The 14626-nt window shown below is 31.8% G+C and overlaps 3 protein-coding genes across 3 annotated transcripts; 2 read left to right on the top strand and 1 right to left on the bottom strand.

Moving 5' to 3' along the window:
• The first annotated feature begins 86 nt into the window (after positions 1-86).
• On the top strand, positions 87-2834 carry LOC108909360 (thioredoxin-related transmembrane protein 1). The gene is made up of 6 exons (XM_018713677.1): positions 87-265; positions 680-841; positions 897-1071; positions 1131-1232; positions 1611-1709; positions 1766-2834. Exons 1-6 carry the CDS (start codon positions 126-128, stop codon positions 1913-1915), a joined length of 828 nt encoding a protein of 275 aa, XP_018569193.1. The 5' UTR covers positions 87-125; the 3' UTR covers positions 1916-2834.
• A 2485-nt stretch (positions 2835-5319) lies between these two features.
• On the bottom strand, positions 5320-7031 carry LOC108909367 (palmitoyltransferase ZDHHC3). Its single transcript, XM_018713690.1, has 4 exons — positions 6762-7031; positions 6528-6664; positions 6366-6450; positions 5320-5741 (listed from the first exon to the last, which is right to left on the bottom strand). The coding sequence occupies exons 1-4, from the start codon at positions 7029-7031 to the stop codon at positions 5370-5372; spliced, it is 864 nt and encodes a 287-aa protein (XP_018569206.1). The 3' UTR covers positions 5320-5369.
• Positions 7032-8046: 1015 nt separating this feature from the next.
• Positions 8047-9201, top strand: LOC108909373 (transmembrane protein 208). Its single transcript, XM_018713698.1, has 4 exons — positions 8047-8203; positions 8261-8410; positions 8461-8597; positions 8653-9201. Exons 1-4 carry the CDS (start codon positions 8198-8200, stop codon positions 8876-8878), a joined length of 519 nt encoding a protein of 172 aa, XP_018569214.1. The 5' UTR covers positions 8047-8197; the 3' UTR covers positions 8879-9201.
• Positions 9202-14626: the final 5425 nt, after the last annotated feature.

Here is a 14626-nt window from a genome sequence, read left to right as displayed (position 1 = left end):
GACTGTGACTTTTCCATTGAATAATTAACTATGTTTATCACCTTCTATCGCTTTATTTAGTATTTTTTATTTAGTAACTACGACAACGCCGATACGAAAAAACGAGGAAGTTCTTCAATCACAACATGGCGTGCGGTAAAGTGACCTTTTTGATAATTTTTGTTATATTCGGTGCCTTTTTAAATGTAAATGGACAAAAAACTGTTATTGAACTAAACGAGGAAAATTGGACTGAAATACTCAAAGGGGAATGGATGGTGGAATTGTAAGTTTTACAAAAATTCCTGTATAATTCGGCGAATGCTGTCGTGTCAAATGTGTGTGTAAAAATAATTATCCTATCCTTTAAGCCGTATAGAAAGGTCTAAATTTTTGAATAACAGTAATTTTAAAATACAACATTAATTGACTTAGTCCCGATATTCCATATTAGCTTTTATTTTTTTATTTCAAATCAAAAGGTAGGCTTATGAAGTTTTTACCTGTTATTAAATTAACAATATTCTTAAATATGTATATACAATTACGTTTTATGAATAGTTTAATATGTATTTGAAATTTCCTTATATCCTTGATTTTTCTATTGATTTGGCAGGTCATATAAAGCAGCATAATGGAGTGATCTGTAACATTTTTCTGTGACTCACATTAATTGTACTTTATTTTTAATTCCGTGTAGTTACGCACCATGGTGCCCAGCTTGCAAAGGTTTAGAGAATAAGTGGAAAGAATTTGCTGAATTAGGCCCTGGGTTGGGGATAAAAGTAGGTGCAGTTGATGTGACAACTTCACCAGGCTTGAGTGGACGTTTTATGGTAACTGCCTTGCCAACAATTTTCCAGTAAGATCATTACAAATTTGTAAAAAAAATATGTTAGGAATTTTATTTTTTGTAGTGTGTTTAACGGAGAATTTAGGCAGTATAAAGGAACAAGAGACAAAGACTCGTTTATTACTTTTATCGATGAGAAGAGATGGGAGCAAGTCGAGCCGGTGCCGAGTTGGAAGTCGCCAAATTCAATCCAGATGGGTATAGTGTCGTCGTTTTTCAAATTATCACAAACGTTGAGGGTGAGAATATTCCAGATCGTTTCGTTTCGTTTATTTTTTAACGTTTTTCTGATTTTTAGCAAATACACAATAAATTAACTGAGGAATATGGATTACCCACTGTTGGCTCGTACTTGATATTTGCTATTGCTACTATTATCCTGGGGGCACTTTTGGGTTTGGTAAGTATTTTAATGTGTGACATAATCAATTTATAGCAGCTTTATCATCGCTCATAAATTATAAGCATTAAAAATGTTGATAAAAGGATTACTTCAAATATGTTTGACATTTTTACAGTTAAAATAATACTTTGCAGTTTATTGCGATGAGCAATTTATGTTTTTTCCTGTATTTTTTTATGATTCTCATATTTTTGTATTTTTAACGGTTTTTATCACGTGTTTGCACAATTGCTAGGAAACTGGGAATGAAACAACACTCATTCAAGTTTTTTTATTTCTACTTTCGAATTATTAGTTATAGTTAATCGAGAACCTTTTTTTTGATAAATGTTTTCGTCGCTTATAACTTCCATCGATCTCGTTGTTTGTTTATAGATCTTGGTGTGCGCCATCGATCTGATTTATCCACCTAAGCCACTGGTCTTGATCAAAAAGGAAAATAAAAAGATTGAAAAAGACAGCGGCGACGAACTAGTAAGTAATCCTTATTTTTTATGTCACGTCGTGTGCAAACTGTAACCTTCCCGTAGGACGACGAGGATATTAAGGACGACCTTGTCGATGACGCCAGCCAGTCGGGCGGCGATCATAATTCCGGCACCGACTCGGAAACGCAAAATTCCGGTGAGGCTCCCGCCACGAAGGCAAAAAGGCGCAAGAACAGGAGGCTCGACATGTGATGACGAAGTACGTAACTTTGAGATAATTAAAAATTGTGACCGTTTGTATCCCGCAATGCAAACAATTACTGACTTCAAGGCATTTGTTTTTTTTAGTACTTCCGTTTTGTTTACGTAACATATTTCAGAGGTAAAAATTGGCTTGAGACTAGAGTACATCAATTAACGTTTCCCTTAATCCGTTCCTATTTATTTGTAGTTAAATGTTTCGCTCTAATAATACTAGTTATATAATATTGATACCGCAAAATAATTTTGTTATGGATACTGGAATTGTGATGGAAAAAAATTGTTTAATAAATTATTTGTGACATTTTTCGTGGATGAATAATAGGATGTTGATATTTTGAGTCGATAAACTATATCCGCACTAAGTATCGTGCTAGGACTAAGTAGTTTAAATTAATGTCTGGATAACTCGTTTTCTTGATTTTATCGATACAAATATGTTTTTCTATAACAAAATTTAATCGTTATATGCAAGTATTATGTATTTCTCGTCGTTTACTCCTGTACGGTACTTAGTTTGAATGTGGTTCCTATTTTTGTTGGAGACGATAAAATGTCGATATTATGCGATGGACTTTGTACTGTTTAAAAAATGTACATACACACGCCGGGCAAACAGTAAATCTGTCGAGTAATCGTTTGAAGCAAATTTCCTCAAAAGTATAATGCTGCGAAGGCCTATCGTATACGTTATGGTAAAAATTAAATTTTTGGACTTGGCAGCTTGTTAGTTCCTTTTTTGTTTGTTTATCTCTGGTGTGTATGGACGTAAGAGTTGCTAGTACGGATATTTATTCATTCCAAGTGGTTGTGTAAATTTTTTGGACTTTATTGTTTGCTTGTAAATTTTATATATAAAGTGTACAGTTTTCTTTTTACTATTTCTTAATAAAATATTTCTATAAACAAACCGTGTTTCATTTCAAACAAGGACTTTTTTATAGGCAACCGATTTACACTAGTGGCAATGATTAACATAAAATTCCCTAAAGATATCACCGACACGTCTGGAGTGAATAATTAATTTTTCTTAAAAATTTCGTTTTGCTTCGAATTCTCTGAATTGCCATTTGGTTTACAAAAATTTGCACAGAGCTAGAAACGACCCAGACAGATGGTACTCGGGAATTGTAAAATGCTCTATACCAGTGACGGTTCGTGAGATTGAGAATAGGTGAAGCATGTTTATTGATTGACTAAAAAGAAAAAAATGTGCCATTTGCGAAAATTTTCAAGGTCAAACGGCATTAAATGCGGAGTTTTGTGGAAATTCCTATAAACTTATAAAAATAATTTTAAATTGCACAACCAAAAGGAAATTTTAGGTGAAGCGGTGCGTCACCTGACGTGCCGCCACTGCTCTATACCGGGTGTTTCAGAGTTGAAGTGACAAAAGCTTAGGAGAGATTCCACTCAGCAAAATATGTAAAAAGGTTCATATTAACATGGGTCCGCAAGTGCTTCATTACTGAGATACAGTGTCAATTTAAAAAAAATGAGTTTTTTAAAAATACTTTAGTTGATCTGAATGAATTTTTATTTTTTTTTTTTTTTTTTGTAGAAAAGAATATTACCTTGTAGTTCTTTTGCTGTTTTTATATAATATTCAGATAAACGCACTAAAAATAGTACATTTGTCTTTTGACTCTGTTTAGTGTCTCGCCTGGTTTTCGAGGACCTTCAAAAAAACGACTTGCTCGCTGGGTACACTCTTGAAATTTACAGAGGATGTATGATAACTGTTTTAATAAACCGTAAAAATTTTATTCAAATCGGCTAAAGCGTTATTTTTAACTTTTAAAAAAATTAACACTATTTCGGAAATGAAGCACTTGCTCGTGCATATGAACTTTCTTACATATTTTGCTGAGCGGAATTTCCCCTACACTTTCGTCACTTCAACTCTGAAGCACCCGGAACAGCTTTAATTTGGAAAAAAAAGGTTTTGCCTAGCAGTTTTCATATTTGTATATTGCTCAAATATGTAAATTTTGTCCAAATCAGAAAATAAAGACTTTTAAGCTGGATACTTTGGGTTATGGTGCATCAATTTCAGCACTTGGGAAGTTTATCGTTTCATTAAATCTCGATATCTTGATTCGTTTGAGATACCCAAAGTTTTTAATTTTTGGTAATTTTCTTGTGATATCAAATAGCTTCTCTATTTTTTAGAGATACTTTTCAATATTGATAAGTTGTAAGCGCATTCCGCGGAATTATTTGTAGCATTCAAAATTCCCGTAAAAAATTTTTGAAGTTGGTACATGTAAAATTGAAGATTTTTAGTAATTTTCTTGTAATTTTGTTGGTAATTGTTTAACTGAAACTGACATTTCAAAAATATAACCTCTATTATATATGGCCATATTTTATTTTTTTTTTTTTAGCAAAGTTAGTAAATAGTAATCAGTTGATTCTTAATTTAATATTTAATGCACAAATAGTTTATAAAATGAAGTATGACGCCAAAATCAACAGTTTGGTTATATTTTTCTGTATTGAGTAAAAATCATTATAAATGTAACTTCTGCTCAAAAACAATTTTTAAGAGTTCCATTATAATGGAAAAACATTTAAATAATTGGGGAAAATTAGAAACCAGTTTATAAAAAAGTCTAAAGGTAGGTAAGTAAAATATATCGACACATATTCATTAGAATAAAAGTAATATTTTGCTTTGTCTACTCTCAAGCAGTGACCTGTAAAAACATGACGTCACTCATAGGTGCCTTATTAGATTCAAAAGTACTTTTCCCGACATGTCCGGAAATTTCATCGAAATGTCCGTAACACACTTTTCCGAAAAGTGCCCATCTCTACTATTTTTGTAGAGGTTTTTATTCATTTTGTCACACCTTATTTTTTTCTATCTTCTTATAAGCACTGTGTTTAGTTTGTGAATCTCTAGTTTATGACAACTATATAATATCAATCCACCTCACGAGATATGACAAGAGAAATGGAATTTGAGAAACATTTGTTTCTAAAAGTCAAAGGTAGCTTCAGTATAAATATAACAAAAATCGTTTACAGAATATAATTTTCTCGAGTTGTTTAAAATAGAAAATGTATTTCCCACCGTAAAAAATTCAATTTAAAGAAAATTTTATGGAAATTCAGAAGTGAAAAAATATACAGACTTCTCCACTCAATAAAAAATATGTCAAAGTCATAACTGAAAAAAACTGCAAATACAGGAAACTGGATTTTATGCAAAAAAAAACAAATGCCATCACAAAAAAGATACTAAAAATTAAAAACAATCTATCAATTGGACAAATCGAGATATCGAGATGCGGCTTTCGTCGCTCAATTCCTCTTTTTATCTATCTCGGGAAATAAGGGAAACCCCAAGCGTTTGAATTAGCTCACGCCATACAAATAATGCAACAGTCGCAGAAAGAAGCCTCTGTATTTGTTAAAAATCAATAAAACAATAAATAACCTACACTGCGTACAAATCACTTTCATTCTTAAACTTAGGAGCGGGCCTCGCGAACGGTGAGAACCACAGCAGCGAGAACCTCCCGAAGACGGCCTGGATGCTTTTCCACCGCGATTTCTTCACCCACCTCGCCTCCTCCTTTTTCAGCTGTTCGATGCCCGTCTCGTCGTTCCAGATGGCTTGCACCTGAGTACCGAGCATGACGGCCGTGAAGATAGCAAAGAGGAGCGCCTCGAACATTAAGAACAGCAGGAGAACTACCGTGGCGGGAGGGGAGTAAGTCGTGCATTCCTTCCACTCGTGTCTGATGCACATTAGGAATTGGTTAATGGCAAGGAACAGCGAGTGCAAAGATATTGTTGCGATGTAGAACTGAAATCGAAAAGTTCCGATTACAAATATGTATTCGAAAATACAACATAAATGAAATCAAAGTCGTAATTCTGATAATAATTGAACTAGAGATGAAAATTTGGACCAATTGTATATAAATACACTTTCTACTTAGAAAAATTTGCCTTAAACATTATTAAAAAAAGTTTTCTTTATCAGATGTAGATATTCTTTAATTTCCGATGGATATTAACTAAAATAGCATGTCATGCAGAACAAATACAGTTACTGGTAAATTAAGTATTGATTTTATTCCAACCGATAGGGAGCAATATCGACTCTTTACGATCAACTTTATTACCCAAATAAATTCTTTATTGGTAGTTCTGTGCCAAAAGTGTTATATTAAATTCAGACGCTACAGTTTTACATTGATACTATGATAGCGGTTTTCCGCCCAAAAAATACATGAAAGTCATTTTCCGATAACAATTGTAACTTGTCAATGTAATGAGTAGGCAATTATCAGTAACACGAAACAGTACTTTAAATAGATTAGATAAAAACGTCTAAAAGTTTGCAGTTACAGTCCTTGAGTCTTCACAAATATAAAGGATAAAATATACGTTTAAAAATAATATAATTACAGATTTTTGTGCTTACCGTAAATAACACAAAATATTTTTGATTGTTCTCTCCGACACAGTTGTTTACCCAAGGGCAATGGTGGTCCATCTTTCGTATACATCTAAAAGTAAAACATGAATTTGTGAATTAATAAATAATTCTACCTATTTGAACTGTATATATTTTTTTGCTAAATACCTTTGGCAAACCGAACAATGATGTGCTCTGTCGGGCTTTATACTGCAACATTTAGGGCACTTAAATATCACCTGACCCTCGCGAAAGCCCATCTGTTTTATCATCTCTTTCGTAGCATTCCCCTTGGGAACAGCACCCTAAAATAAGAAGTAAATATGAAGATTACAGCTCCAAAAATATAAATCACATGAATTTTAGTTTCATATCTTTTGATTTTGTTAAACGTATACTTACCGGATCTGTGAACATCGTTTTGACATGAGACGTGATAGCTAAAAACGCACACATTTGGAAAATAATCATATTGACAATACTGTATATAGGATAGGGGCTTGGAATGAGTATAACAGACATAACTACGAACTCTGCGTAAAGAATAAGTAACCATGTTAAAATTGCACATATAATTCCACATATATCCCTTATACACCACAGCATACCACCACAACACCGATTATGGAAATCTGACTCCTTTCTGAAAGAACCGTATTCATATTCCATCATGATTGTCTTCAAGTTCCCTAATAGTATTGTTTATTTCTTCTAAGGGGGCCTAATTGTTTCTTCTGCTCCCAGGTTATATTTCATAATTTGAAAAATAAGTCATGTTAAGTAAACTATTATAAATTACATATTAGAAAGTTCCTGTATATGTATGTGGTCCAGCAATACTTAATTTGCAAAAAACATTTTAACGGCTACGCCAAAATTTTACGACTTTTGTCAATATTGACAGTTTAAGGACTATTTTGTACACAAACCTAAAAAGCAGGCAAAAATGAAAAATAGTTTTCTACATTTCTACACAGGTAAATTTTTGTTTATTAAGATGGAAACACTATCTTTTCTGTCTCTTTCCTTTGCCCAAGACTTCACAAAATTTATTTTATTGTCCTTTTTTAACTGTTTACCTTTAGGCCTTTTTTCGCGATGGTCATCATCTAACCAGTTAATCATTACTGGAGGGTTTATCAATATAGAGCAGTAGAAAGTTTCTATTTTTAAGAAACAATACTCCAATTAAACTTAAATATAGTATAAAATAATCCGATGCTACTACATAACATGTGTATTTTATTTTTACTTTACTATTTTAATATATTGACAAGCGCCGTAAATACTATTTCTAAATTCTCTCTGTTTCTTGGTACTCCTATCCCAGAATAGCTTCTATCATTAAACGTGAAATACACTCAGCAAAATAACAAATATTTTCAAGGTAGGTGAAATTGTTTCTTTTTTAACTGTTCTGAGTGAGAAAGAGACGAAAGATGATCGTTTCAAATAACTGGGGGTTAGTAAAGTGCTAATGTGCTTAGTATTAAACGTATTTAGTTAAATGTTCATGCCATATGTCATTTAAAATTACGTCAAAATAAAAATTTGCCGATCTTGACATACCGCATACCGTGATATTCTCGAAAAATAGGCTATTGTCACAAATTTATTAATTTGGAAAAACTTTTTTTAAATCTCTTATCTCCGTTTGTTTCATTAGAAGTGAGATGGAAGCGATCAACGTCAGAGGAGGATTGTTATTTAAAATTGATGACAATTTGACAAGCGCTTACAACGTGGAGAATTTTAATGCAGGTGAAATTAGTAAACATATCTATAATGAATTAAAATTATTAAAGGTTTCTATAAAAACGGTTTATTAACTTCGAAAAATGGCTGTAAGTAAAAATTATGTGTTTTTCAATATATTGTTATGCTAATTAAACATATTTTAGCCTCCACAAAAAGGCAAACAAGGCACGAAAGGTGCAAAACAGATTGTGGACGAAAATGTATCTACATTGAATTTTTATAGAAACATGGCCATTGGAGCCAATGCAGTGTCACTTCTAATTCTAGTTTTCTATCATTCTACAATTAGTATCGTAAGTAATCAAATAAATCAAAGGAAAGTGTGTGACGAATGAAATTTTAGGTTTTGTACCTATTCTCGTGTATCATATATATAGCTTGTTACCAATTTATGGCATATATGGCAAGAGCAAAATATACCGAAACGGGTCAGTTGCTTGACAGTGGGGTAGATTTAAATATGGAAGGAGGCATAGCCGAGTAAGTTACACATACATTCTGTAGTTAGACCTGCTCTTAGCATAAACTATTCTAGGCACGTAAAAGATATAATCATATTAACGGCAGGGTGCCAGTTACTCTCTGCAATAATTTCAAATTATTTCTGGTGGTTGTGGCTCCTGGTGCCTCTGCGCGGGGCTTGGATAGCCTGGAAAAATATCCTCCAACCTTATTTCTTCCAAGAAGCGCCCAATCAGCCTGAAGTTAACGAGAAGAAACAGAAGAAAATGGAGAGGAAGATGAAACGAATGCAGAGATAAGGTTTAATTTGTAAATAGTGTACGGTTAAATTGGTGGAATGGGAGAATAATTTATTATGATAGCTACCGACTGTTTCTTCGTTAAGGACGGTAAGGAAAAGATCAATAGGATTAGTTAAATAGTTTAATGTCATTGCAAAACAGGATATTTTTAGTGCTGATTTTTGTCGAAATACTTGACACTGCCAATAGTATATTTTTAAAACGTATTTAATAAAAATATTTCACGAAACCGGATATGTGTGCCGCCTAAAGTTGTAAATTTTTTATAGTTACAAATTATTTGTTCAAATATATTGTTATTTACATTATTATATGTATACTTTAAATGTTTTTATTTTATTTTTACAACCGAATTGTAATTTTTTAACAATTTCTAAGCCTAAATATAAATTGTAAATTTATTTGTTAATAAAATTTCGTTGTGATAATTATTTTTTTTTATTTTTATTCCTACTAGTCTGTGACATGATTATTAAAGGGATTAAAGGCTAAAATATGGATATTTATTAAATTAAAATCAGATTTAAATCGAACTAAACGTACTCATTTTTATGCAGCCACTTCTACAATAAAGTGTATTACTGGTTGCAGATAAAAGTTTAATATGAGAACTAAAGGCTAACAATGTATTAAGATCAACCAATCTCTACATTCCAGGAATTCTTCATGTCATTTTCATAGAATGTCTCTATTAGAGGTTGTTTTTATTATTTTTTTCTGTAAATATTCGAAATTAAATTGTGTTTTTAATAAGAAAACACTAGTTAATGAGCTATTGTCATTTTTTAACTCTTATCGTCATATTTTTTTTTCTCGGTCGAGGAAGTATATTGCCTCCAGATATTTTTAAGGTCAATAGTACATTTTTTTCGCAGAAGTTGACAAGCCTAAGGTTAAAATCTGAATTAGATATCTTGAAAGCCTTTTTAGTTATCGCAAAAATATTATATCTACCGCCCCCTAAAGAGTTTCATCTTTATTTTGTTTAAATATTTCGGTAAAGAGGAAACGTATCGGTAAAACGACGTAGAGAGAATAATAGAAGTTATTATTTTCCTGTTAATATAAATTTCACATTTAATTAACAAAGTAATTTTAATACAAATAAATAAATAGATTAATTAAGAACAATTGGAAATCTGGATCTGGGTCACACAATACAGTGAAACTTCGCTGCAGCAAATAATCTACAGATGCACTTTTAAAAAATAAATAAACAATTCGACTGCAATAGCGAATAAACGTGGGAAAAACTACCAAAGTAGGTCAGTTTTGTGACCGCACGACATACTAGTAGGAAATAATTTAAACAAACCCCGATGATATAACAATAACTAGTGTTGCAAAACAGAGTAGCGTAAATATTTTGTTTCCTGCATGTCTAGACCTTGAGATTTTCCCCCAGAAGCAGCCAGCAAAAGAAAAAGAAACCCTTCCAAGTGTGGGTAGGTACAAGACTGGAGTGATAGTTCAATAATTGAAATCCATTGTGTGTTGCTGCGGTACTCAAGACTGTGACTTCTTCGAGAGGCACTCCTAGACCGATCTCTTGCCACCGGTGTTGACTTTGAGGTAAGTGGACACAAAATACATTTTTCCTAAACTTTTAATGAAAATCTTATTAATAAAGTCATGATATGATTCTATGAAAAATAAAAAAAAATGTACATGTATCATTTCAAACCTGAACAACCTGATAAAAGTAAATCCATTTTAACCGGATTTTTTTTTTGTTGGACACCAAAAACTGTACTTGTGAACAAAATGTCATTTGATTTTTATTAATCAAGGCCAACCCTATTTTTTTGTGGGTTAAAATTGAAGAAATCGTATTTAGCGCCCTCTTAAATAAATGTGTATCAAATTTCTCAAAATTGAATATGAGAAATTGATCTGATAGTAGCTCCTTTATTTATGAATAAGGGACTTTTGAAGAAATCCAAATCACTGATATTAGTAATGTTATTATAATTAATTTTATTATCGTTTTTTAATGTTTTTTCATAGCTTGTTTGTCTATAAATGCATAAAAATATTTTATTATTAAATTCCTCTGCAGAAATTTGAAGGTTCAGTATTTTTTTTAAGAAAGTGCCTGGGTACANCACAAGACTTTTCTTTGTTGTGGTAGCAAACACGTTTCAGCAAAACGTATTTACTTGTGGCAGCATGAATTTTTTTCTGTGAGAGCAAAAATTTTACCTACTGTAGCTAAAATATCTTAGCAAAGCCCATCACTTGGTGGATTTCTTTCAGTGCATGTTTCTTTTTTAAACAAGAAAACAACTGAGGCAATTTCATTCAAATTTTCTAAGCAGCTGCTATTTTTGATAATCTACAAACAAATAGAGTTTTATATGCAGGTGCGTGGCTTTAGGGGTGCTCCTAATTTCTATGTGTTCAAAAATATTTCAAATCGAATTAGTTTTTATATATTTTGTAATTTGATTCTAAGTGTACTTATGTTTAAATCTCATTGATCAAATTATATCAACAACGCGATTTGAAATTTACTATGAAGCTCAAATGACGTTTTCTGAAATTAAATCGACTACTGCTGAAAAGCATTTGAGAAAGGTACAATAGGTACAGGGTGAAAAAAATACACTACAGAGAAATCAGTTGATAGTCATGTGCCTCAAATCAAATCTCTTTTTTTTTTCAACGGATATTTAAATAGGATTTAACTAAATCTCTTAGCAATGACTAATCCAATTTCTCATACCATGACAATCAAAGCTGATTTAATCAAATTATAGTTAACCTTTTTGATAAACCCTGTCTGGAGATCTCAGAGAAGTAAAATTTTACGAAAAATACCAAATTTGCTTGTTGTAGACTGGCGACGTGCGACACATTTAAAAATACCTAGTCATCGCATCATAATTCCGCATTGAAAGAGCTGATCCCATGAAATTATTCAACTTGAACTTGAAACTTTCCCCGTTGTCTTATGCAACTATTACCTAAATTCCAAACATAACAGACCGACAGGGAAAGCTTGTACACGAGAAAAGAAAATTACGCGCATAACGAAATATTCGGCAATTCAACATTTCTTTGTATGTGCATACTTTGTGAAACAAGTATGCAGTCTTGCATGTACAGGGTAATTAAGACAGCAGATTCATTAGGGACAAACCATATACAAAATTAGGACAAAATAATTGTATTAAACCTAATGAAAAATCCTTAGTTTGTAATTCAATTATGCTAATAAAACAGCTATCTACTTTTTGTGCATTCATTAAAGAAATCAATCAAGGCTTTGTTTGGAGGTCAGCAGATTGCGGCAGTCCAACTTTTTTCATAAAAAAATTTTTTAATTTCTTAATTGAGTAGTAGTTTAAATATTGTACAATGAGTGTCATATATTACAAAAATAAAAATATACTAGACTGATTAGCAGATTCCCATTAACTGACACAGCTACTTGAACAATTTTGTGAATACATTGAAGAAACAAAAGGTAGTAACATCATTTCACCATTAATCGTTACTAAATGGTACCAATTATTCTGTTACTGATGTATCTAGTTTTCTATTTTACCGTTAGCAATCGTTTGTAACATTAACACCACAGATTACACCTTTTGCGCTTTATCTTTTTCTAAAGAAATCATTTTTAAGTGAACGATCTTAAAAATTTTAACTAATCGTTCTTTAATCTCGCTATTTACTTCTTGTATGTAAACTTTTTGGTTCATGCAAATTATTTAGTTTTGATACTACCTAATATTTTATACAAATAATTTCTAAATGATGAGGTGGCTAAAGTAATGAAAATAGTTTTAGTATTTAAACTCCTTTACAGTTATAAATTTTTAAAAACAATTAACACGAACAAAAGTCCACTTTTCCAACATTGCGAAAGATACCTATGACTTATTTTGTCTGCGAACTAGCAATTGGAAAAGTGGATCTATTACTTCTCATCTGCCACAGAGATATTAACTGCATTTTAAGATTTATTTAGGTATATTTAAATTTTATGGTACCTCTTGCAGGGGAAAGCTGCATGTTGAAGTTGTTGCATAAAAAGCAATTTTCTCCGCTGCAACATCAGATATACAAATAGGTAGGTATCTACCATTTCTTACAGTGTATCTGCCTTTCTCGCACAATATAATCAAGTTATTATACCACATTGAGTTTATTGAGCAAAGTATATCTACTTACATCTTGTAGTTGAAGAATTCACCTGTTCTGTTCATGAAGAGGTAATCAATCAAACGTTTTTGATATGAAGATATTATTTAAACCACTCATTTATTGCCTCCGCAGATTTATTCTAATAATAGACCTAATACCCATAAACGGTATTTCAACATAAAGCTGTTTGTTCCAGTTACCCAACAGATTGTCTTAATAACTAGCGCTAACATTTTTTTAATTATTGTCGCCGAGTGACCTTGAAAGGAACTTTATTGTCGTTATTTCGCCGTAATTAGTGCTTCGACACAAAGTTAAATGAAATTATTCAAATTGGGTACAAGTTTCATACATTGCTTTAATTTCGTAACAAGGGAAAATTAGGATTTCATTTTACATGAGGTAAAGAAAGCACGTTGCCTAACAGTTACTACAGTCATATTTTAATAAGCACTTCTATTATGGCCGCTAATAAAAGGGACGGGTAAAATTAAATATTATATAAACACCGCACCAGCCGATTATTTTATAACAACGGATGTGTATTTTCTGTTTGCTTTTGTTAAGTAAATGTCGTGACAGGCTATTATTTAAATCATTACTTATTCGGCAGAATGTGATGTAAAAATGGAATAGGTAATCATAAGTACATGTTTGTACAGTACTTTCACGCCAAACTGTTGTTCCTTTAATTTGATTGTGGGGCAGAAAACGAGGAAGCAACTGTGACTGCAAGTTGTTAGTGCCTATTAGCACTGTTAGGTTGCAAACGATATAGCTTACGCTTTTCCTACAATTGCATGACTTGATTTTTTCTGTAAATTTAAGGCAGATTTATGAAAAAACTACTAAAAAATATACTTTTGTTATGGCATACTTATTCAAACTAGTCTTGACATACTTTGGGCATAACTATATTTTTCTATATAAAAAAATTAAGAAAATACGCTGTTTGATATATAAAAGAGTAAATAAATATTAACCAGAACAATTAAGCAATCACAAGGTCAACTAACGTTTAAAAATGTTCAATGTTAGATTAACTATTTCTTTACAAAACCCAGTAATTTTTATGGTATTTTAAGATCGTATTTAAACGAAATAATTTACAGATTACTGACTTATTTACGTAAAATATTTTTATTTCTTATCCTAATTTTAAAATATGGTAGGTACTAGTAGTGTCTAACATGGTGAAATTCAAAATATATTCAAATATCATACCCTAAATGATCTATTATGGCCTCAGCAGATGTCTACCACTGAAGTTATATTCACCAATTCGTGGGAGGATCACAATGGCAATACCAACAAAGATAAAGACACCAACATATCTGAAAATTTAGCGGCAATAGCCAGGAGGGAACTGAGGGAAGAAGAAAATGTGAGGACTCAGTGTCTGGCTCATCTCAGAGAATGGATAAAACAGAATCCTGACATTGAAAATTGCATTACAGGTAAAAAAGAAGTAGCTACACTAAAGACAATAATGAAAATAGAAAGAATAGAAGAGAGAACGATTATAATGTCACCTGTTGTACATATATGTAGATTTAATTACGTGACCAATGACAAATTCTTTTTTCATTATTC

This window comes from Anoplophora glabripennis, unplaced genomic scaffold, assembly GCF_000390285.2.
Source record: "Anoplophora glabripennis isolate ALB-LARVAE unplaced genomic scaffold, Agla_2.0 scaffold143, whole genome shotgun sequence".
Lineage (NCBI taxonomy): Eukaryota > Metazoa > Arthropoda > Insecta > Coleoptera > Cerambycidae > Anoplophora > Anoplophora glabripennis.
Note: the sequence above shows the minus strand (reverse complement) of the source record. Positions and strands in the feature narration are given on the sequence as shown.